Source organism: Ascidia mentula, chromosome 9 (genome assembly GCF_947561715.1).
Source record: "Ascidia mentula chromosome 9, kaAscMent1.1, whole genome shotgun sequence".
Lineage (NCBI taxonomy): Eukaryota > Metazoa > Chordata > Ascidiacea > Phlebobranchia > Ascidiidae > Ascidia > Ascidia mentula.
This window is the reverse complement of record NC_138574.1, coordinates 3,854,877-3,879,190: the sequence shown is the minus strand read 5'-3', so window position 1 is coordinate 3,879,190 and position 24,314 is coordinate 3,854,877. Positions and strand designations below refer to the sequence as shown.

General features: G+C 38.5%; 1 protein-coding gene across 1 annotated transcript; it reads left to right on the top strand.

The window, feature by feature from the left end:
- The first annotated feature begins 2,631 nt into the window (after positions 1–2,631).
- On the top strand, positions 2,632–16,445 carry LOC145913853 (uncharacterized). The gene is made up of 34 exons (XM_083001616.1): positions 2,632–2,832; positions 3,061–3,199; positions 3,372–3,553; positions 4,723–4,861; positions 4,997–5,181; positions 5,407–5,554; positions 6,693–6,868; positions 7,165–7,312; positions 7,745–7,932; positions 8,122–8,266; positions 8,445–8,617; positions 8,931–9,069; positions 9,148–9,335; positions 9,666–9,813; positions 9,985–10,113; positions 10,569–10,697; positions 10,754–10,861; positions 11,356–11,484; positions 11,837–11,998; positions 12,168–12,296; positions 12,353–12,460; positions 12,675–12,799; positions 12,955–13,101; positions 13,165–13,247; positions 13,480–13,597; positions 13,827–14,078; positions 14,296–14,415; positions 14,470–14,610; positions 14,667–14,776; positions 14,841–15,048; positions 15,107–15,236; positions 15,457–15,617; positions 15,798–15,968; positions 16,236–16,445. Exons 1-34 carry the CDS (start codon positions 2,632–2,634, stop codon positions 16,443–16,445), a joined length of 5,169 nt encoding a protein of 1,722 aa, XP_082857742.1.
- Positions 16,446–24,314: the final 7,869 nt, after the last annotated feature.

The following is a 24,314-nucleotide window of genomic DNA, read 5'->3' as shown; positions in this document are numbered from 1 at the left end:
GGAAAATAACCGCATAATTATTTGCCTGCTTTGGATACTTCAAAAAAATAGATGACACTTTTGCCGGTTATTATCGCTCTGGGCGTCGTAACATGTAAAACGTCGGGTGAGTAAGGCTTTCTTCGTTGTAGTTGCATTTAAATTTGTATGGTTATATACGTAAAAATACAAGTGTAAACAGGATCGGAATAGGGTCCACGTCAGGGTGTTCCAAACTTAGGTCCGTGACTTCATGACCAAAAAAAGGAAAACCTGATTTTTTACTTTCTTCTTCTTACGTTTCATTCCACGCTGCTTAGGCGGAAATAATCAAATGACGCAAGACTGGGGTTCCTAAAAAAAGATTCACTTTTAATATTTCCAAGAAAATCGGGATATCAAAGGTTTAAGAATTTTTGTTTTTGAGGAATTTTTTAGTTTGCGCGGATAATAAATTAAGGTAGATTTCAAGACTAATCCAGGCCCTAATCACGGACTCATCATTAAGTAATAATATTTACAAGTAAACTGACCGCACACGGACAATAACTCAGTACCCAAAATAATCTAACGGTACAAACTTATATCTCCTCTTACATACGGCTTAAATTTGTATGGTTATATACGTAAAATACAAGTGTAAACAGGATCGGAATAGGGTCCACGTCAGGGTGTTCCTAACTTAGGTCCGTGACTTCATGACAAAAAAAGAAAAACCTGATTTCTCACTTTCTTTTTCTTACTTTCTTTTTCTTACATTTCATTTTACGCTGCTTAGGCGGAAATAATCAAATGACGCAAGACTGGGGGATCCTAAAAAAAGATTTACGAACGGTCAGTGGCCCAAAATGTTTGGCAAAACCCTGGTCGGATTAATGTGTGTTGCAGAATTGGGGACAATGTTAATTGCATGCTATTTGTTTGCCATCAACATTTTGATATTGTTGAAATTAGTGAAAATGCCATTAAACCATAGCAACACTATAACAATGAATGTAGGGTCGGATGCCACTTTTACCTGGGTCAGATATAAGATACTGAAGTCATATCTAAGATACTGAAGTCATATCTAAGATACTGAAGTCATATCTAAGATACTGAAGTCATATCTAAGATACTGAACGACAGCCCTGAAGTTCTCAGCAAATTTCAACTACACAAGTAAACGCAGAAACGAATATGATCTGTCGACATGATAGACAAAATTAGTTTCATTTTGGCAAGGTAGCGGAATGTGGCTAAACAAGTAATACCTAAGGCTTCAATTTACCTCATTCTGTCACTACTTAAATTACAAAGTTTGTAACGTGTCTTATGTGCCACAATTAACGATACTAATTTTGTATTGAACTTGCCGACCAAACTGACTTTAAATTAACGTTCTTCACTACAATTCATTCCATTAGCTTGCAACCGGGACCTGACGGCAACAGACAATGAACAGATTTTGCAAACGCCCGGCTACCCTTTAAGTGAAGCGGGCAACCTGCTATGTACGTGGACGATACGGCCGCTGTCTCCAAGCAAAAGCATTAAAGTGCAAGTTTTAGACACAAATTCTAACGGCGGCATATTTGACGTAAGAGCAAAATGAACATTGCATGTTAATACATACGCTTGATGGTATTACACCTAGATCGCACTGACAAACAGTTCCCATCCTAACATCACTCACCGAATTTTCACAACGCTTGGAGGACGAAAAGATAAAAACGTCTACGATCCCTTTAACCTGATCGTTCATTCCCCATCAATTAAAGTGAGAGTAATCGGAAGGATCGTCTTTCGTTTGACTTACTTACAAGGTAAGATGGTGAAAATATGCGATTTGTTTTTAGTATTACGAAAAGAAAATCGGGATATTAAAGGCTTAAGAATTTTTGGTTTTGTGGAATTTTTTGGTTTGCGCGGATAATAAATTAAGGTAGATTTCAAGACCAATCCAGGCCCTAATCACGGACTCATCACTAAGTAATAATATTTACAAGTAAACTGACCACATACGGACAATAACACAGTACCAAAAATAATTACACAGTACAAACTTATAACTCCTTTAACACACGGCAAATTTCCATGAACAAAAAGGTTTCGAATAAGGCGCAGGTTCTTAAATCTTTTCGATGGCGAAACAATGTAAAATTTGGGGGCATAATTTTTGAAAACAAAGATAGGCGAAAAGTAATCAGCAAATAACCTTAACTTCGACATACGCGGCATCCAACGTAAAAACAATCGCTGGAAAACAACCAACATTACGCATTCTCTCTTTCGGGTCACAAACTAAGAAACGTGCACTTTCGGGTCACAAACTAAGAAATGTGCACTTTCGGGTCACAAACTAAGAAACGTGCATCGAACAACGGGAAGTTAGAGACCCCAGTGTTGGCGCAAGTCATGTTATTTGCGCGTAACACAGCACGTTCTAGCTAGCCACAAATACATCCTGGTTCATTAATTACGAAGTTAATTAATTAACTACTTGCTTTCTGAAAATGCTATGAAAAATGCTAAAAATCCATGAAAGGACAGACGTTCACAAGTTTATTTTGAATACTCGAGCAAAAATTGTGGTGCATTGACAGGTTTTATTGTGGTTTTCTCAACGTAGTGCGCAGTATCTATACCGCTGTGGCGTCATCGTGCCTTTATATGCTTCCAGTGACAAAATGTGGTTTCGACACCAACGTGTTGAACGGACAACTAAATTCCAACAACTTTCCACAAACTGTCCCACCAAACACACAATGCGGGTGGAATATCTACGGTATTACGGTTCCAGCAAAGGAGAAGGTGTTCCAAATGATTTTTGATACCGTACAACACAGCAACGACCCAAACGCCGTTTTACAGGTATAGGAGTGGGGGTGTATTTATTTTTACTTGAAATTGGTTTTGCTTTGGCCTAATGTGTAACCTGATTCTATTATTTGGATGTTAATAAAATTTAGAAGTAAAAGTACAAATGTCATTAAGCGATGCATTCTTGTGAGAAACAGTTTGTTTTTTGTATCTCTGCTAAGTACCGTAATTGCAAAAGTGACAAGTCACGTTAAACAGACAAAATTTTCTGTAACCAAGGTGTATGACATGCGTGGCTTTCTGGCTGATTTGTACAAGGAGTCGTATAGGGATTTTGCAACAGAAAATGTTCTACGGGTTTACTACAATTCCGGTACAACCACAGGAAAACCATTCAAGGCAACTTACCGATACCGCGGTAAGAATTAACTGGCAATCCAAAATTTTGATTCAAATTTTGACTTTCATGTTAAAACGAAATGTGGTAGAATTTCTAGAAACGTCCAGCGAAGTCCATGTATTTGGCAATAAAGTGTCAAATTCACATTCAAGTGGTAATATCTACAGTAAATTAGAGTCTTCTTTTGTAGTCTGCCAACAAACGCTAAAGGCAACTACGATTGCTCAAACCATAACGACACCAGGATTTCCAATTTTCCGACCCACAAAATCCTTTTGCAACTTGACCATCAATCCTTCTAATCCGATGAGGAGCATCCAGTTAAAGATTTCGGGAAATCCAAATAACACAGATTGTTGCAGCGGAACTACGGTAAATTGCCAACCAAGAGACTGCAACGTATGCCGCAATAGGTAGCGATTAGTTAGGCATAGTGTTCCTAGGTCACTTTAGAGTTTAGAGTCCTTGACCTTTAAAATGTCTGGGCTTGGGGCTAGAATTTGGCAAACTCCTTTCTTCTGCTTTCGAACTGATCAATCCTCCAATTGGCATATACAATTTTATTCTTACCAAGTGCTAATATGAAGACACAAGGCAGGCAATGTTAACTTCAATCCTTTTTGCATAAGCTGTTTACGTGGCAACCGATAGAGTATAGAATGCCAGTCACAGCACTTGCAAAAGCAAACGATGGTCAAAGGGGAAATGGCCGTGCCAGTCAGGCGTGTGAAACAACGTTGTAGATCATACATTGAAGTCAAAGCAAACTTGCGTTGACAAGGTCAGACTTGGGCCAACGCCAGCAAAGAGGATATTGGGCCAACTGGAAATTACACACAACACAACGACCAATTTGGCTTTAGTGACATAACAATATGACCTTTATGCATCAATTACTTTTGTTAATTATGAATTCGTTGCAAGCTCGTCGTAATTTTTGAGACAGGGCAGTTATTGCTGTAGAAACTAAAGCAATTTCTTCACCAGAAGAATCTTTTATATTTTTATTATAACAGGTATTTACCTGTACGACTTCAACAAAGGTATATTTATACTTTTTGGTCAACAAGGGCAAAGGGCACCAATTCGTACAACACTGGCGTTGTCTGCGGATTTGATTTTAAATACCTTGTTACACAAACGAACGCCAAGTGCTAATATAGCTGTTTGCGTCCTAAAATATAGGAAGAGAAGTAGACAGAAAGCGACTTTTTACTACATGTTGTTCATTATAAGCATCATGTGGAAATCATGCCGTATTGCAATACATACAAGAAACTTTACCACGATCGCGGAAACGTTTATTTCCAGGTTGGCATCAGTCAGGGTGTCAAAACTTATGGGGGGGAAAAAACACATCATTTTACACCTTGGTAAAACCATTCCCGTCATTGTGGTATAATTATTCATAAGGTTGGAATCAAAGCTATTCAGAGAAATAATTCCCAGAACCACTCAGAAAACTTTTACCAGATTTAATTTGCTTTTTGTGAGCATGTAACATCATCTGCCTCATGTTCATTTGACAGATTTTGTTTCAGGTTTTTGAAGGTTCATCTCAAATCGGATATTACGATGCAATTTCTGAAACAATTCTGATGGTCGCTCACAAATTTCCAGTAAAAGTTGACTTATTTTCTGAAGGCGGAGGTTCTGGCTATTCGATCGTATATAGAGAAGGTATTAGACTTTCGTCACTAACTGATAAAACGCCTTTTCCTTAGATTTATAATTGTGTGGAGGAAAAGTTAATTTAAAGTATAGCCTTTACAAACGAGCACTGACTTGTATTTTTATTTCCGACGTGCTTTTCAGTACCAACCTGTGGATTTTCAACAAATACCGCAAAAGGAGTAATTTCTTCACCTAACTACCCCCAAAACGCGGATTCAAACTTGGTGTGCGGTTGGACATTCTATCCCCCACAAGGGATGAGAATATCTCGAACTCTTGTCATAAGAAACCCGTTACAGCTCGATCAGGCCAATAACATATTTGTGGTAATCCCTCGTGAAACAAATATATTTCATGTTATTTGTGCAAAAGAGCCATAGTAGTCAATGAGAGCTGCAGAGTGGAGTATACATACTGTTTCCACATGTATAGTCCAGTGACTGTGGCTAGTCCATCAGCCAGCCCAGCCACCAGCTGCACTGATGAGACCTTACAGGTGGAAACAGTGTGTACATATACTTTATAATATAAAATACTTTACCTTTCTGCAGGTTTATGCTGCAAACCTTAGCCGGCGCCTCCTGAATAACACACCCAATGATCAGTTATTCACTACGGGTAGGACTCTTCGTGTCTACTTCAAAACTGCAAACCGCTCTCATTCCAACAGCAGGCTTTTTGGCAAGTTTGATATAAAAGGTTTGTGTCTTTTTGGCTTAAATGTTGATGAAGTCTAAAGCATGTGCACATTTCATATTAACCGTAAGTGCTCGAAATATGTGCTGTTAGAAAAAAAAACATTACAGAAACACCTGCTTACAGGTTATATTTGTTTCGCTCATAATCCGCTTTAAGATTTATTGATCACATTTTTTTCAGTTGTAATAAAATCTACGTAACCAGAAGTGCAGTACTTTTAAATTTCCAATGCCAACATCAATCGCATCCACAGCATGCGATACAAAACTTTTTTAATCCGGTTACGAACAGAGATTTTTTGTTCTGTTTTTAACTACACCGGGATTCAAACCCAGGATATCATGGCCACGAATCTCCATCAGGTTTTCTTCTTGGTATATGGGTCGGGCGCTTAACCGTTGTTGCCAATTGTTTTCAGTTTCTTGAAGGATTTAATTTGTTCTTACGACAGCTTGTGGAGGAAGATTTCACGCAAACGCCACAGATCAACTTATGAGCACATATGGAATGCCTCCTGACGTGTTACACGTAAACCCGAATTTTAGTTGCTGGTGGTCAATCACCGCTGATCCGCCTAACAGTATTTACATCAAAATTTTACGACTGCAAGACATCCAAATTTTACACTTGTTTGGAATATACACTGACTTTTCGGTACATTTTAGTTTATATAACTTAAACTTGGGCACAAGACAGATAAATAATGGACTTAAATCAGCCCTATATAAATTTATATCACATGGGTTCTAACTGGTCCTTGGCAATTTAAATCAACCGGATCTGAAACCTATTGAAAACCGGAATTGACCAATTTGAAATTTGCCTCAATCGACTTTATCATTGCGTCAGACACATGATTATTTTGCAGATTTCTGGCCTTTATCGTCGTACTGGGGCATTTAACGAAAGCTTTGTCATCCGTACACGAAGATCTCGTATATCTTTCGCAGGCGCTTTCGTGACTTTCACAGGCGCTTCAATGTCTTTTGCATTCTCGCAAGGTCGGTTTTTGCACTTTATACTTTCGCGCTATGTAGATTTAATATGATCGCATTGAACCACAACACTTGTTTTTGTTTTGGTTCGATCATCCTAACAACAATGCTGATTAAGTTTTACTGCTTATGATACTCTGTAGTGCCACCATGCGGACGATCAATTGAGGATCTCAACGGAGAATTTTCGTCGAAGGAAATCCCCATTTCAAATCAATCTCGTATTATTTGCGGTTGGAACTTTAATAGATATCCGTACTACCCTCTAACTATGACCCTGAAAATTTCCAATTCATCTTCAATTACGTCAGCATTAAAGGTTTGCTTCCCTGTGAACGTTATGTGCATGTCAGTGGAACAATCATTTCATAAATAACCGTTACAACCGATAAATGCGACTTTCCTTTTAACTTGACTTTTAGTTGTTTAATTTCGTCGAACATACGGCTCAAAAACCTGTAATTAAGACACAACTCCGAAACAAACACGTCAGAAAAAACGTCATTTCAAAGTGACTAATACAAAATTAAAGCATTTGTCTCTCAGGGGTCAGAGGTGAAGATAAAAAAGATTTGGAAAGTTTGACAACCACTGATCTGAATGCTTTGTGTGCAGGTTTTTACAGAAGCCAACAGTAAGTCGATAGACGTACATCCAGGGCACACTGCAGTATTTTACGATTACAAACCGATCCAAGTATTCCTTGAACTCGACAACACAATCATGGAAAGGATCGTCTTCAATGCTTCTTATAGTATAGGACGTAAGCGTAGAGCAAGGCCGTGTTTCACTTTTATTCAGGACAGAAGTCGATAATTTTTTTATTTTAATTCTTTAATCCACAAGAAAATAACAAAATAACTTTTGCACTAACAAACAACCAAGTTCACCAAAAACTCTTTCGTTTTTTTCGCATTGTTCTTCTTGCATGAACTTGTAGCCACATCAGTGGTAGAGTATCTCTGGTTACGATTATAATAATCAACAAGTCGCTATTAATTGATGATTAAGTTTTACAAACTAATGCCGTTAGTTTAAATGTGGTAAGACAAAGTTAAAAGTCGATCCCATTTATTGTTTAGATTGCAGGCAAAAAATACGTTTTTAATCTACCGGTTTTATCCTAATATATGTAGAACAATCCTGTTTAACACGATTTTCATGCAAGCTTATACTTGACCGTGTGTTTTTAAAGCATGTGACAGAAGTTTAAACATCACTGAGGCGAAAAGGTACTTCAATGATATGTCCAACAGCCTACTCTACTACCCGATTTTACGTTCCTGCATGTACAGTATCTCTTTACCTGACATTCAAAGCAGTAGTGTATACATTAAAGTGCATGGTTTGTATGTTGACCAGAACACAACCAATAGAATTGAGGTAAGAAAAAAATATGATTGTTTGCAAATACTATTAGTTTAGATTCAACATCGCGGGATACAAGTGTTGGTTTTCAATTCTTGCGTTGTTTGCGCATTTACTAATTAACAGGTTTTACGTACTTACAAAATCAAAGGCCTGTGTCAAACATATACAAAAAATCATCTGAAAGCCAAAGAATTGTTACAGTTCCAAGAAGACGGAAGTGACATACAGGTGCCACTTGGGAAAGGACAAGATGTCAACATCGTCATAAATTCTCCGGAAGTTAGAGTCAGACCCTTCTTACAACGCAGAAACGCCCAGTTGCCTTTTCGCATTGACATAGAAGAAGGCAAGCGTTCGTTGATTATTTTATGTTTCCAATAATAATTATCAAACGACTATTAATTAAATAAACCAAATTAAGTTTTGAATACTTTCGCACAAAATCGATGGAATAATAAAAAGTTATACATCAATTATAAAAAAAACGTTTAAGTTATCTAGAAAAATAATACACTTCTTTTTAGTTCCCAAGTGCGGCAATACAGAAATAATCACAACCGGAAGAATCATCAGCTCCCCGGGATTTCCGGATTTCGCGCCTCGCGGACTTAAGTGCGGTTGGACGTTGACTGCAAATAACAGCTTTCTGGCCCTTACGATGCTGAGTTTAACTTTGTCTCGAATGGATAAGCTTGAGGTGAGTAGTGATGAAAGAAGGTAAAAGAAACAAACTGCACTTTTTGCTGTTGTTTTCTATTCTATTTTAATAAGCGATACCGATAATGCCTGTAAGCACAGCGAATGTGTATGTTTAGGAAAAATGTCAAACAAACGACTTAAGTTATTTTACAGGGGCTGTTGTGTCGTGATTGGCTTCTACTTAAAATCTTGGTCGAAACCTTCATATTAAACGTTAAATAAAACCTCTAATAAACGATGAAACCAGCAGATAACAGCTTATCGATGTTGGCATGCTGGCAAACCATGTTACATGAAACCAATATGTACAGATATACACAAAGACAAACCAATTTTACAACACAAGCCAATTTCTTTCCGCAACTTTGCCGTTGACGTACACAATGCGAGTGTACTTTGAAACTAACACCCAACAAAGTAGATTCTCCGCCAACATCACCGGACAATCTGGTAACGTTGGCATGCTTTCGTGAATACGTGAATCAAAGTAATTAAACTTTAAACTTGTGTCATCGTGTGGATTGGCAGTGGATCGGAAAAGTTGTGGGAAAAACCTTACTGCCTTGCCCTACTGGCAAGAAATATCTTCAAGGGGATACCCCTACGTGTACCTCGATAACCTGAAGTGTTTCTGGAACATCAACACAACAACACCTGGAAAGGAGGTGCATATGAAAGTGGACGTCCAGATTACCGATTCCCAGTCTTGGCTCGAGGTACTCAATGTTTTATTGAAACGCCGTTCTATTTCAAACATTTTCTTATTTAATCATACCAAATTGTCACGTCTTGCTGAACACACAACAAATCGGTTCCTAAAGTATTTCTTCTATTAAAATGTTATGTGATTAAAGCGTGCGGTCAACTTGGCAGAAATTAAAATTTGAGATTAATTTCGGAAAAACAACTCGAAATTTCTTGGCATTGCTTTTGGCAAATGTTTAATAGCAAATATTTTAACATCCATGTTAGCCATCAGACACATAAAAACAAGCGCTAATGTTCTTTCAGCAAAAATAAAATTGCTATATTTTATTTCCTTTTAGATCAGGCGTTCAGACGGTCGGAGACTTTCGCGTTTGCAGGGAAATCGAAAAGAGTTTAAAGTATTTTCGGAAGCAGAAGTCACAGTTTCGTTCGTTACTGGCCGCAATTCTACAAGCCGTGGAGGGTTTTTGCTCCGCTACAGAGAAGGTTGGTATTACTGTTAATACTGTAACTCAACCTTTTCAGACCAAATCTATTCATACAAGGGTGTTGTGGATAATTCAGCTGATCAAATATATCAAAATAACTTTACTTGTTGCAAGTCTCACCTCATTTCGTCAAAAACAGATCTCAAAGAAAGTTTTTTTTTCTAACCAGGAAATCCAAATGTCTGCATAAATTCTACTTGCCACAAAACTTTGGCAAGTTGCACACCACTGCCAGACAACAGTTCATACACCTGCTCATGCGCAGTGGGGTACGAAGGGGATGGAACCGCATGCGAACGTACGTACATTGTCCTTGCAAACAAGCATTCAATGCAATCAACGAAAGTGCGTGATTACTTTTGATTCACAAGTCCCGACAATGACGTACTTATGTCAATATGATTTACGAAAAATATCTACTAAAACAAGAGTGCTGTAAATACATGCAAATGGCGCTAGTGACTTGTTACACCTTCTCAGCTATACACAAATCATCAAAAAAATTTCCATACATACAACGATGAATGCAACTGGTACCAAATCGAACAAAATATTTTCAAAACAATCGTTGAAGTTAGGGTCAGAGGAATTAAAGGCCTCATTGTAATCGAAAAAATCTTCTTTACTACATAATTTCATTAAATTGATGGCTGATAATAAAACTAACCCAATCAAAAACTAAACAGAATTCCTTATTCAGTTAGAATGATATTATGAGGTAATGTCACTAAATTATTCTTTTGTATCAACCAGGCATTCGAAACATTTGTGCAAACTCTACTTGCCATAAGACCTTGGCAACTTGCACGCCACTGCAAGACAACAGTGCTTACTCCTGCGCATGCGCAGTGGGATACGAAGGGGACGGATCAATTTGCAATCGTATGTATACCCCTTCTTGTACACAAGTATTGTTGTAACGCCAGAATTTATTACAGCTTTCTGCAATGAAACCATGTTATACGACAACGCAACAGACACTTGGTACAACTTTGAACGTGCGAGCATCGGAGAATCAGTTTTGTCTGCGCAAAAGTGTCGAGACGGTATGAAAGATTTACGAAACCACATATAAAAACTTGTCATGTTTATTAAACACCTGATTCTAAGCCAAGCTGATCCTAAAGTAAAAAGCTACTGTTTTTTAGTGTTATCACGAAAGTTACAGTGATCGCTAGGTCTGCATCTGCAGTTTTGGTTGGATCTCAATATTTCAATTTTTGTTGCCATGTTTTATTTTGTGTCTAACCGGACTTGAAGGAAGATCAGTCGCCTCTGCAGTCTGCTCAAGAAATCTGTTGAATCATCAAATTACTTCATTCGCAAATCTCCAAAGTTTGCCTTGCGCGACAAATGTATCGACTGTGGTCGCAAATATTTTGAAGGTTTGTTGGATTGAATACACAAATACATAGTAAGACAATATACTGCTTAGGAAACACAGTGTATAGTTTCATTTGTAAGGTGTCTGTGTATTTTTTGACGAGAAAAATGCAGAAGATTTTTGCAGAGCAAGTTTTAAAAAAATCCTATCTTGCAGCAACCAACGACTACGGAAGCAATCACATCATCCTTAACCAACTTAAGACTTTTCACGTCATCCACAACTACGAACCTAAGCGCAGAGGAAACGGCAACAGTTGCAAATACACTTCTCCAACTGAGTTCTGTTAGTTCAAAAGGTTGGTATTACTGTTAATACTGTAACCCAACCTTTTCAGCCCAAATCTATCCATACAAGGGTGTTGCGGGTAATTCCAAATCGGCTCTACGGTTCGTGGCATTTTTTAAACAATATATCCAAATGTATTGTGTAAGCTGCAGACAGATGACCATTGTTTTGACGAAGGTATCATCAGTGCAGCTGGTGTGACAATCAGACGACTTTACTGGCCAAACAGCTGATCAAATATATCAAAATAACTTTACTTGTTACGAGAGCCATATTTGTTGCATTTTCCAAACAATACATCCAAATAACTTTACTTGTTGCAAGTCTCACCTCATTCCGTCAAAAACAGATCTCAAAGAAGTTTTTTTATTTTTCAAACCAGGAAATCCAAATCTCTGCATAAATTCCACGTGCCACAAAACTTTGGCGAATTGCACACCACTGCCAGACAACAGTTCATACACATGCTCATGCGTAGTGGGGTACGAAGGGGACGGAGCCACATGCGAACGTACGTACATTGTCCTTGCAACAAGCATTCAATGTGACCAACACAAGTCCCGACAATGACGTACTTATGTTAATGTAACTAACCCAATCAAAAACTAAACAGAATTCCTTATTCAGTTAGAATGATATTATGAGGTAATGTCACTAAATTATTCTTTTGTATCAACCAGGCATTCGAAACATTTGTGCAAACTCTACTTGCCATAAGACCTTGGCAACTTGCACGCCACTGCAAGACAACAGTGCTTACTCCTGCGCATGCGCAGTGGGATACGAAGGGGACGGATCAATTTGCAATCGTACGTATACCCCTTCTTGTACACAAGTATTGTTGTAACGCCAGAATTTATTACAGCTTTCTGCAATGAAACCATGTTATACGACAACGCAACAGACACTTGGTACAACTTTGAACGTGCGAGCATCGGAGAATCAGTTTTGTCTGCGCAAAAGTGTCGAGACGGTATGAAAGATTTACGAAACCACATATAAAAACTTGTCATGTTTATTAAACACCTGATTCTAAGCCAAGCTGATCCTGAAGTAAAAAGCTACTGTTTTTTAGTGTTATTACGAAAGTTACAGTGATCGCTAGGTCTGCATCTGCAGTTTTGGTTGGATCTCAATATTTCAATTTTTGTTGCCATGTTTTATTTTGTGTCTAACCGGACTTGAAGGAAGATCAGTCGCCTCTGCAGTCTGCTCAAGAAATCTGTTGAATCATCAAATTACTTCATTCGCAAATCTCCAAAGTTTGCCTTGCGCGACAAATGTATCGACTGTGGTCGCCAATATTTTGAAGGTTTGTTGGATTAAATCAACAAATACATAGTAAGACAATATACTGCTTAGGAAACACAGTGTATAGTTTCATTTGTAAGGTGTCTGTGTAATTTTTAACGAGAAAAATGCAGAAGATTTTCGCAGAGCAAGTTTAAAAAAAATCCTATCTTGCAGCAACCAACGACTACGGAAGCAATCACATCATCCTTAACCAACTTAAGACTTTTCACGTCATCCACAACTACGAACCTAAGCGCAGAGGAAACGGCAACAGTTGCAAATACACTTCTCCAACTGAGTTCTGTTAGTTCAAAAGTAAAGGTATGTTGTGTAAATGAATCAGATTGATAAATGCTTTTCACGAAATGAAATATGTGCATGTAGATTACCAAACAAAATCTTCTTGATACCTTGTTGGTGACCAACCAAGTCTCGGCGTCTCTGGCAAACAAAGAAAAGGCTACAAAGTATGTTGAAACTATATTTATTACCACTTGTTTAAAATACAGCCCTTAAGCTTATTAAAAACGTAAAAATTGAGTCGGGTCATTTTTTTGGCAATCGGCGCAACATAAATATTTTTTTTTTAATATTTCCTGATAATTTGCGTTGTTATTTTTTGAAGCAAAAAACTGAGTTTGTAACCAAAAGAAAATAGCTCTGTGTTACTATAAACGAGTCAATTATTTTTTGTCAAAGGAAAATAAAGGAGCAAAAAACAAATCTGGTCAAGGTTTTGCAAGATTTCACAGAACGTGTACAGCTCCCCGGAAATAGAACATCACTTAACCTAAAGACAAAAGATATCACGATACAGGTAAAATAAATTTTTGAGAGCAAACTATAATAGGGTAAAAAGCATTGAGATTCACTGGCATCGTAGGCAAGGCTTTGCTGGATCACCCATTCCTAGGGACAAGACGAAGCGAGATCTGAAAAATTAGCTCCCGGTGAGGTTTGAACTCACGATCCTTAGAGTGGACCAGCACTCAGCAGTTGAGGATAAAATGCTTCGTGTCACGTTTTAACACACACTGTTACTGTAGATCGAGGAGCAGAAGCCAACCGCTGGTCATTACTCTGACGTTTCTTTCTCCCCCCTTTTAACATCGGGAGTCCCGTACGAGCCTCCCATCAATTTCGCAATACCAGCAGAGTTGTTGGAAATGGCAGCAACGTCTATTGGTTTGTCGCAAGGTCTCTCGAAGCGGAAAGTACGAGAGGAGCCTGTGCGCGTATCCTTCGTACTTCACACAACCAACGCACTTTTTCCGACCTTGGATGACGAAATTAGCGAAGTACGACATTGTTTTAAATTAAATTTTGTTCAAAGTTTATTCGGAAACCGATTGTTCGTAATTAATAGTAAAAGAAAGAACTATTTGTACCAATAACATTTTTCTTGTAGAATCAGAAATATGTTATAATGATCAACCGAGGTTATTACAACGTACGAAAAAGGGAACCAACATCAAATGAGGCAATATGTTACGTGTAAACCAACATATTTTTCAGGTAATAACGGCTCGCATTAAGGATTTCACCGTTTCGAACACCGAGGAGATAGTGAACATTACGTTCAACAACCGAACCAAACGACAGGGCGGAGTTCGCCATGAAACAAATCGCTTAAAGGTTTGAAGTCAGTGTAGTCTGAGGAAAAGGTTGAAAATAACATCTTTTTCATAGGAAACAGTCACCAGAACACAATGTGTGAGCTTGGATAAAGACCAATCCCGCTGGGTTCCAAACACTTGTGTGTTGGTGAGCGGCCCAGACGGGGATCCGAGGTTCCACTGCCACCAACTAGGACACTTCGCGATGATCGTTGTAAGTACTATCTGTCAATACACTTAGAAACCATTTTAACGATTTTTGCTTCAAAGAAATCGGTTGTACTTCCGTCAGCGCACGCCCTTCACATCGCTACATACATAGGATGCGGTCTGTCTATGGCTGGCCTTGTGCTAACGTTCGTCATCTACATCAGCGTCAAGTGAGCAACGCTAATGTCTTCCAGGTTTGAAACCGAACCAGAAATATTGATCCCATATTTGCAGAGAACTGAGGGAAAAGAAACCAACTCTCTTTCTTCTAAACATCTGCGTATGCCTTCTTGTGGTAAACGTTATCTTCTTAACCAGCGCTGGAAACGTTGAGAATAGGATAGAATGTTACATTTCTACCGCATTCCTACAGTATTTCCTACTTGCCACATGGTTTTGGATGAGCGCTAACGCTTACGACCTTTACAATGCTCTGGTGAAGGTGGAGAATCTGAGGTTTTCATATTCAACGTTCAGAATTTACGTTTACGTGTTTGCAGGTGATGAGCGCATCATCGGACAAAGTTCGCATCACGTCTGTGCTGGTATCGTACCTGGTACCTCTGATCATAGTGCTGGTAAACGCCTGTGTCACGATACTTAATCACGATATTCCCAGATACAGGCCAGGTAATAATAATCAAAACTGAAGTCGATTACTTCTTTTAGTGAACTAAAGAAAGACTAAATTGCATTCATTTATTTATTCGTTTATTTTTTGCCCAAAAACGACAACAAACATTACAGTGAGTAAAAGTGATGGTGCTGCCTTTCTGTTTTTCAATAATAAAAATATAAGGAAAACTTTAGTGTGTACGATATTTTGTTGTGATAGAATTCTTGTCTGCAGATGACAATCTATTCATATCATCGTATCAAGCAAGACACATGTGTTGGGTGCATCTCAGCTCTCTGCATTATGGATTCCTTTTGCCCATCGGTCTACTGCTTGTTTTCAATATTGTTCTGTTTGCAATTGTGTTTAGCAGTCTTACGTGTAGAAAGCAGAAGGTTAGCTACACAGAACACTTCTTTAAGCTAAAACCATATATATTTCAATAGTTGCATTAGGATTTAAAATAAAATCCGTTTGCATGCGGAAATTTGCACAACCTGCGAAGTGGGTTTAACATATGAAATGTAATTTAAATTGATACCGAGTTGTTTTGCTGACAACCGTTACTTTAACAGATTCGATCTTCCGCACAAAAGCGTACGAACTCCCAGGATTTTATGCTTGCAATAACATTGATCTTCATGATGGGTCTGACATGGATATTTGGGTTTCTAATGTTGGTTGCTGATGACGTAACATACCAATCGATCATGGCATGGCTCTTTACAGTTGTAAATTCTCTACAGGTAATGCATAAATATTTGTCGGAAAAACTAATTTTCGAAGTATTTTTTACTTAAAAAGTTCCAAAGGTCAAAAATTTCTAAAATTAATAGCACATAATTTTTGTTGGTTTTTCAAGTACCTTTGATAAAATCCATGCAATTTCCGATACGTCATTTCCTAACCAGCAGATTATTTCCCCTTAAAACCCTCTTAAACCACATTTATCTCTCACTTAATGGCAATAGTGGATAAAATTTAACACATTAACGTGCATTTTCCATGTTCAGGGATTTTTTATTTTTCTTTCGAACTGCATTCGCAACCCAAATGTGCGAAGTTTTTGGCTACATCCTATATTGGAGAAGCTTGGATGCGGAAGACGCATAAGAGCCTCTTCAACTGCCGCCAGCTCCAAGAGCGGTTTGGATGAAACTGGACAAACTCGCACTAAAGGAAAACTCGCACAGCGTTCTGAAGCAAGCCAGTCAGTTATGTAGAACAAACATAGTACTACCGTTGTCCTAGACATTGTAAGTTTAAAAGAACAGAAAAATGCCGTCGCAAACCTGACTCGGGGCGATTATGTGACGCCGATCGAGGCACTGAAAGCATCTGAATTCCGCATCGATAAGAACCGGGTATGCAGCCTGTTGTTATCGTGGACGTGCAGTTGAGGGTGGTGTAGCAGTCACATTGGAATTCAGACTTATTGCAGCTGCAGCTTCTTTCATCTGACCAGTCGTTGCAGTCGTTATATCCATCGCAGAGTTTGGTATCGGGCACACACCCAGTGCATCCTTTTTGACCCCAACAGGCACATTTAAATTCGTTCATAGGACATTGGGCTGCCGGTTCCTCGCTCCAATCGTCGCAGTCATTGTCGCCTTCGCTTACCCAGCTATCTGGAACTTACGGTCCTCCACAAACGTCATTCACCGTGCCGTAACACGCACATTTGAATTCGTTAGTAGAACATGGATCCGGACAGTTTTCCTCATCACTCCAATCACTGCAGGTTTGCAACTTGTCGCACCTGATAGCAATACAAAGTTTATCTTTGCCTCTAAATAGTACAAACGTCATATATAAGCTTAAATACGATGAAATACTTGCTTTAAAGTTAAACAGTCTCATAGCCTTGTCTGAATTTCAAATAAGTTTTGCATAAATTTTCAACTTTGTGTAACGTTTGGCGAGCTCTAAACCGCACGATTAAAAAAAACGATAAAATCAACGTTTCACAATTAAAGCCTAACTGTGTGCGAGCAACAACTGGACAAAAAACTAAACTGACATCAACACTTGCAACAGAGCCAACATGATATTGACTCAGGCAAAACGTTTAGGGGTGATTAAGAACAAGGGTAAGCTATAAAGTATGAAGCTTGCCCGCCCCTGAACATACATTAACAAACTATAGTGCTATTCTTGCTGCCAGGCAAAAGAACTACAACCCTGAAGAAGTGTCACTGGATGGAAGGAGGAACGTCGGTTGCAATAAAAATCTCGCAACTTTTAGAACAGATAAACAATTCTTTAAAATTAATACAAACCAAGACACAACTAACATGAAATCAGGATTTAAGCGAACTGAGCAGCGCCACAACCAAGGACTGATCCAAATATTACCTTCTCTCCGCTATAAAAGTCTTTGCAAGTGACATTTTTTTGCATTCATGCAAGGCTGTGGTGTTATGGCGGGCAGATATGAAAATATGGACTGATCAGCATTTCTTGAAATTAGTGTCCCAAAATACTCACGTAACTTTGTCACTTTTAACTACACTCCAGACCTTATGTGCTACGTCATCTGAACATTAACAATTTGATACCACGACAAAAATAAACAGTTGAGTGCGTTTACATTCTACTGCTCTACAACGAAGTAGGCAATAATTAACATTTGTACAACGACACAAAACTAAACAATACGGCGTTCGCACAATACCGCGCGCATTGACCATACGTAACACCAGCAAACCGTCAAGCTACAGCGCTAACTTTAAGATCTAGGAAGCTAGTTAGCAAACTAGGAAACTTTCCAGTGGTAACCCGTGTTGCATGTCAGGAAATGAATGACGAGCAATGTTCACTACAAGCTACTTTCCCGGAAGAACAGTGACACACGTGTTGAACTGTTTGCGGATCGTCAAATTGACGATTAAATTGCGCAGAACATTTGGTTCCTATGGATTACCACCAAATGCTGCAGACACGCGCTTAGCTGTTCCCCATTCAAAAATTATGGAACTTATGCGATGACTTGCAATTATCACAAAACTTTTATTCGTGGAGTTCAACAAATCCACACAAAACAATCACTACGACGTTATCTATGGTAGTACGAACGACCTGGAGTTACACCGATCGACCGTATCGCTGCGGAGGTAATTTCAGTCTCTTCCGTTTGGATTTTCCACATGACAATTCACCGAACTGCATGGGCACAGAATTCCGTTCTCCCTTTTGTCTATGATATATGTCAAAACGGTTCAATTTTGGTCCTGAATATGTTCGTAATATTTCTGTTTTGATGCGTTGTTGGTAAGTGCGGTTAGTAGTCACATGACACACATCTGCAGCGTGGTCTGTAGTATGTGAGTGCGATCACATTTTTGACTATAAATGTACAGAATTTTTCGGTAATGTGACGAAGCAACGACAACGGGAAGATCTACCGACCACTCCTCTATCGGTTGCGGTTAAAGACGAGAAACTAATGTCAGAGTCGTGGGTTTCTGTGCATTTGTTTGAACCCATAAACAGGTAACAGCAGCTCATGTATCATATTGTGGCTCACCTTGTGAGGTTGGTTGTGCTGGGTTGTTACAGTAGGCCATTGTATATTACTCTTAAATCGTTTCATCTGTCAATCAATTTATAACCACAGACGCGCTGTTAAGGCTTATTGGCTGAAAAACCCATGCTCACACAAAGCGAAAAGGGGTCTTTTGTGTCATGAACTTTAAAGTGAAGTTTCCACATCTGCTGCGATGAAAAACGTTGCTTTCGGTAAAGTGGGTGATATAGGTGTTACGGAAAATGAACCTGTTACTGTATTTTCGCGATTATTTATTCCAGGTGTTCTTATATGGGGTTCGCTCCACTAAGAAGGCGTGGACGGTTGGCAAGGGGGCGCAAAGGTTTGTAAAACACACGTCTAGCAACAAATGTGTGATCCATGGTAACTATGATAATGGTCGTTGGATTGATGAAAGTAGTTTTGGCTTAATATCTGGTTGTTTTGCACTTGCGAGTGGGGGGCAAAAACACTTAACAAACTCGACTGTGCAGCCGACTTGGGGTGTGCATTTTTTACCCCCAAATCCACGAATAAACAGTAGTTTAATAAGCAGGCCATTACTGTGGGAGTCGCAAGATTTGATAAAAAAAATGGCAAGGGGTCGAGACCAAAAAAGTTTAAGAACCTCTGATTTAGTCCATACGTTAACATGTCTGAATTCCTAAATGAAAATTGTTAAGACTTATTCTTTGTGTTGTTTTAATAAATTGATACTGCTTCATTGGCTATGCATGTTGTGAAGTATTAACATTTTCATGACTACAATTTAAGTGGAAAACGTTTTAACTCGACTGTTCTGACGTATTTGGGATTCCTTGTTAACTTAAATGGCGTTGCTGTTCTCTGCGGGTCGATTGATGTGGTTGATTTGACAGCTTTCTAGACACGTGCTTATGTCAGTGTCAGTGGACTAAGTCATTTCGTTTATTTAAGGCTATATATGAAACACAATTGATCGATGTGTCTCATATTTTCTAAACCTTCTTGGTCGTGATCAATAAAATCGAAATCAGTGGAAACCATCTCCAAAGAAATACTAGAGGTTTCTAGGTTGAGGATGCGTGAGCCCCTTTGGGTTTGTCAGTGACCCATCGAGAGGGCGTAAGAATTTTTTTCAAACAATAACACTTTTCTAACGGCACAGTTGGTTTTAGCTTTTGCTTGGCCACGGTGTTTCCACCTTGGTTGGTTACAATAAACACATCATTAGCGAGTTAAGTCTTCATTATAGGTGATCATTTTTTTTCATTTTTTTTGGTACCCACCAGTTTGCATTCAACATGTATGAACATACTGTATCCAGTACATTGAACCTTGGATATTCCGGATTCGATCGAACCGACAAATGTGTCATAAACCTGACTTTGTCTTGAAAACGTTTTTTGCAAAAATTAATTGATTTAAATCTAAAAAAGCACTGCAACACATACTTCCAACCTGTTCATTGGTTATTCAGTAAAGGATTGGGAAATAAACTTGAAATCATGAAAGATTACGACAAGGTATCATGTTGCACAGCACGATGCAGTTACGTTGGTTTTATTGAGGTAAATAAAGCCTGATAAACTATAGTTTTATCGTGTTTACAGACAAGGAAATCGTGTGATTATCAAATGTGATCAACTTATATCCCCCGAGGGAAATTGGGAATCATCACACAGTTGTAAGTAAAACTAACATCGTATTGCCTCGATAGAAGTTCTAATACGTAATTGAGTCTTTAGATTTGGGGGATGTTATTTGTCACAACGAGAATTTCCGTTGCCTTGCGAGCGTGCGTTTTGTAGCTTGAATTTCCGTTGCCTCGCGAGCGTGCGTTTAATCACTTTTGGCTACAACCGTGCGTGATACGAGTATAAATATCTGGTATAAAAACTTCTTGCACAACATCGCGTGTTTGGTTTTAGCGACAGTTAAGCAGAAATCTGTCGCATCGTTTAGTCATGACAATAATTCAGCCATGAAAATGTCATGAAAATGAAAGGACGATACAATCAATGTTGCATCCATTAAGGTAGCATAGGGAAAAGTAAGAGCAGCAGAAAGCCTTCCGCATGCGTTGGAAAAAGTATTTCACATCAAACAGTTGTAAGCAACAAAGCAGCGTAGGATTAGCAAAACATGCAAAATAAACCAATCTTGTTTAGGAAAATAAACGCATTATTATTTGTCTGATTTGGATACTTCAAAAAATATATGGCACTTTTGCCGGTTATTATCGCTCTGAGCGTCGTAATATGTAAAACGTCGGGTGAGTAAGATTTTCTTCGTTGCAGTTGCATTTCAATTCGTATGTGGTTATATACGTATATTTCCAAGTATAAACAGTATCGGAATAGGGACCCTGTCAGGGCGTTCCGAACTTGGGTCCGTGAAGTCATGACAAAAAAAAGAAAAAGTTACATTTTTTCCACGCTGATTAGGCGGAAATAATCAAATGACGCAAGACCGGGGGTCCTAAAACAAGATTAACGAACGGTCAGTGGCCCAAAAAGTTTGGCAAACCCTGGTCTGATTTAATGTGTGTTGCAGACATGAAGACAATGTTGATTACATATTATTTGTACGCCATCAACATTTTGATGTTGTTGAAATCAGTGAAAATGCCATTAAAACATAATAACACTACAACTATCAAAGCAGGGCCACTTTTAACTTCAAATCTAAGATACTGAAAATGATAAATATTCCCAAGTCGTCTGTCTGTTTCAAGTTTTTACGACATATATATTTCGCCTGTCTGTGCAGGCATCATCAGTATCGCTAAAAAACAACACAACAACGGAGTTAACCAACAGTAATGCAAATGTAAAAATACCTTACAAGATACTGAATTCACACTTTCATTGAGGTTTCCACAAATAGGCATATAGGGACAATGATTACACAAGTGCTTTCTTCATGAATGTAAAAGAGCCTGTTATTGTTTCTTAGCATGTGGCGGTTTTTACAACGCAACAACTGGACTGCAGGAAATCACAGCATATGCAAATGACTCGAAATCTTGTGATTGGATAATAAAAGCAACTAATCCAACAAAAAGTGTCTATTTGCATTTTGTGCACCATTCCCAAACCAGTAGGTCGTCGATCCAGGTATGATAGCTTAGCATAACTTGCTCATAAATATGGAGGTCATCGAATTAATGCGCATTTTTTTCTGAGATTCAATGGCGTTTTTACTATTATATACACACGGCTCTTTAGATCCAGGCAAATCGAATAGAAATAATACAAAATATTTGTCTCCTATGTTGTTTCGTTACTGTAAAAATCACTTATAAATGATATCGTCTTTTGCAGGTTTTTGACGGAAGTTACGTCATTGCTAGTTTTCCCCAGCTAACTTCCGGCAATGACGTCAAAATTGTTGCGAACAATGGAACTGCAATCGTTAGGCAGACAGCATTCTGGAACTCTAACGGAGTATCTTTTCGCCTTCAATACATGGAAGGTAAATTTCCGTCGTTTTTATGCATTTACTATGGCAGGTTATTGTACCACTTCAAACCAAATGTAAAACCTATTATGTATCAGGTCATAGCATGTATAACCGATGAAAAGTTACAATCTAAAACAACCATGATTTACATTTCGGTAACTTTATGCAGTCGATCCATGTGGTTCCACACTCCTTCTTTCTGGAAGTTTCTCAGCACCGAACTTTCCTTCCTTTGTACCTCCCAACACCAAATGCGGTTGGAACTTGATAGTTGATAAGCAGCAGCAACAAGAATCCTACTTGCTCCACTTGGTCTTGCGTAATGTTGAGATTTCGGGAACGTCAGACTTGATAGAGGTGAAGCTAATTATAAGTTGTTATGTTCAAATGCATAAGTAATTCTACATACATCGTTACGAGATATATTCAGAGATTTCTTGTCTTATATATAGATAATGTTTGTTAATAAAGTGTACATCGCTGCGGAACAGCACCTGGACTGCTGGTTTGATACATTAGTGACACCATTTAAATATTTTCCACGATTCACAAAATTAGGTATATACGTTCCGTTTTTTATTTCCAGATTTATAATCCCAGTAAACGGATAAGTACAGTAACCGGAGATTCCAGCTTTTATCACACATCTTTTCTACGAGTCTACATGGAAACTGGTTCCGATAAAACAACAGTCCTGAAATTCTCAGCAAATTTCAACTACGCAAGTAAACGCAGAAACGAATATGATTTGTCGACGTGATAGAAAAAATTTGTTTCATTTTAGCAAGCTAGCAGAATGTGGCCCAACAAGTAACACTTGCAAAAAGGCTGCAAATTACCTCCGTCTGTCACTACTTTAAATGACAAATGTTGTAACACGTATTATGAGCCACAAATAAAGATACTAATTTTGTAATGAACTAGCCAACCAAACTAACTTTAAACTAACTTTCTTTCCTACAATTCATTCCATTAGCTTGCAACCGGGACCTAACGGCTACAGACAATGAACAGATTTTGCAAACGCCCGGCTACCCTTTAAGTGAAGCGGGTAACCTGCTATGTACGTGGACGATACGGCCGCTGTCTCCAAGCAAAAGCATTAAAGTGCAAGTTTTAGACACAAATTCTACCGGCGGCACATTTGACGTAAGACATTGTTTTTAACAAGAGCAAAATGAACATTGCCTGTAAATACATACGCTTGATTGTATTACACCTATAGATCACACTGACAAACAGTTCCGACCCTAACATCGCCTATCACATTTTCACAACGCTTGGGGGACGAAAAGATGAAATCTACGATCCCTTTAACCTGATCGTTCATTCCTCATCAATTAAAGTGAGAGTAATTGGAATGGGCGTCTTTCGTTTGACTTACTCACAAGGTAAGATGGTGAAAATATGAACACGTAACTGTGGTGGTTTTATGGGATTTTTCTTTTAATATTTCAAAGAAAATCGGGACATCAAAAAATTAAGAATTTTTGTTTTTGTGGAATATTTTAGTTTGCGCGGATAATAAATTAAGGTAGATTTCTAGACCATTTCAGTCCCAAAGCACGGACTCATCACTAAGTAATAATATTAACAGGAAAACTGGCCACATACGGACAATAACACAGTACCAAAAATAATTACACAGTACAAACTTATATCTTCTTTAACACACGACAAATTTCCATGAACAAAAAGGTTTCGAATACGGCGCAGGTTCTTAAATCTTTTCGATGGCGAACCAATGTAAAATTGTGGGGAATAGAATTATAAAAACAAAGATAGGCGAAAAGTAAAAAGCAAATAACCTTAACTTCGGCATACGAGCCATCCAATGTACAAACAATCACTGGGAAATAACCAACAATACGCATGCTCTCTTTCGGGTCAGAAACTGAGAAACGTGCATCGAACAACGGGAAGTTAGAGACCCGAGTGTTGGCGCAAGTCATGTTATTTGCGCGTAAAGGCCCGTTTACACACGAACACAGTTTGGCACGGCACATCACAATCTGCCACACACGGTGTTTACACTACTGGAATAATCGAGCACGACAAATGCAAGTGACAAGTTACGTTGATAATTTTTTAAGGATGTCACTCTTGCCTTGCATTTCTCTGC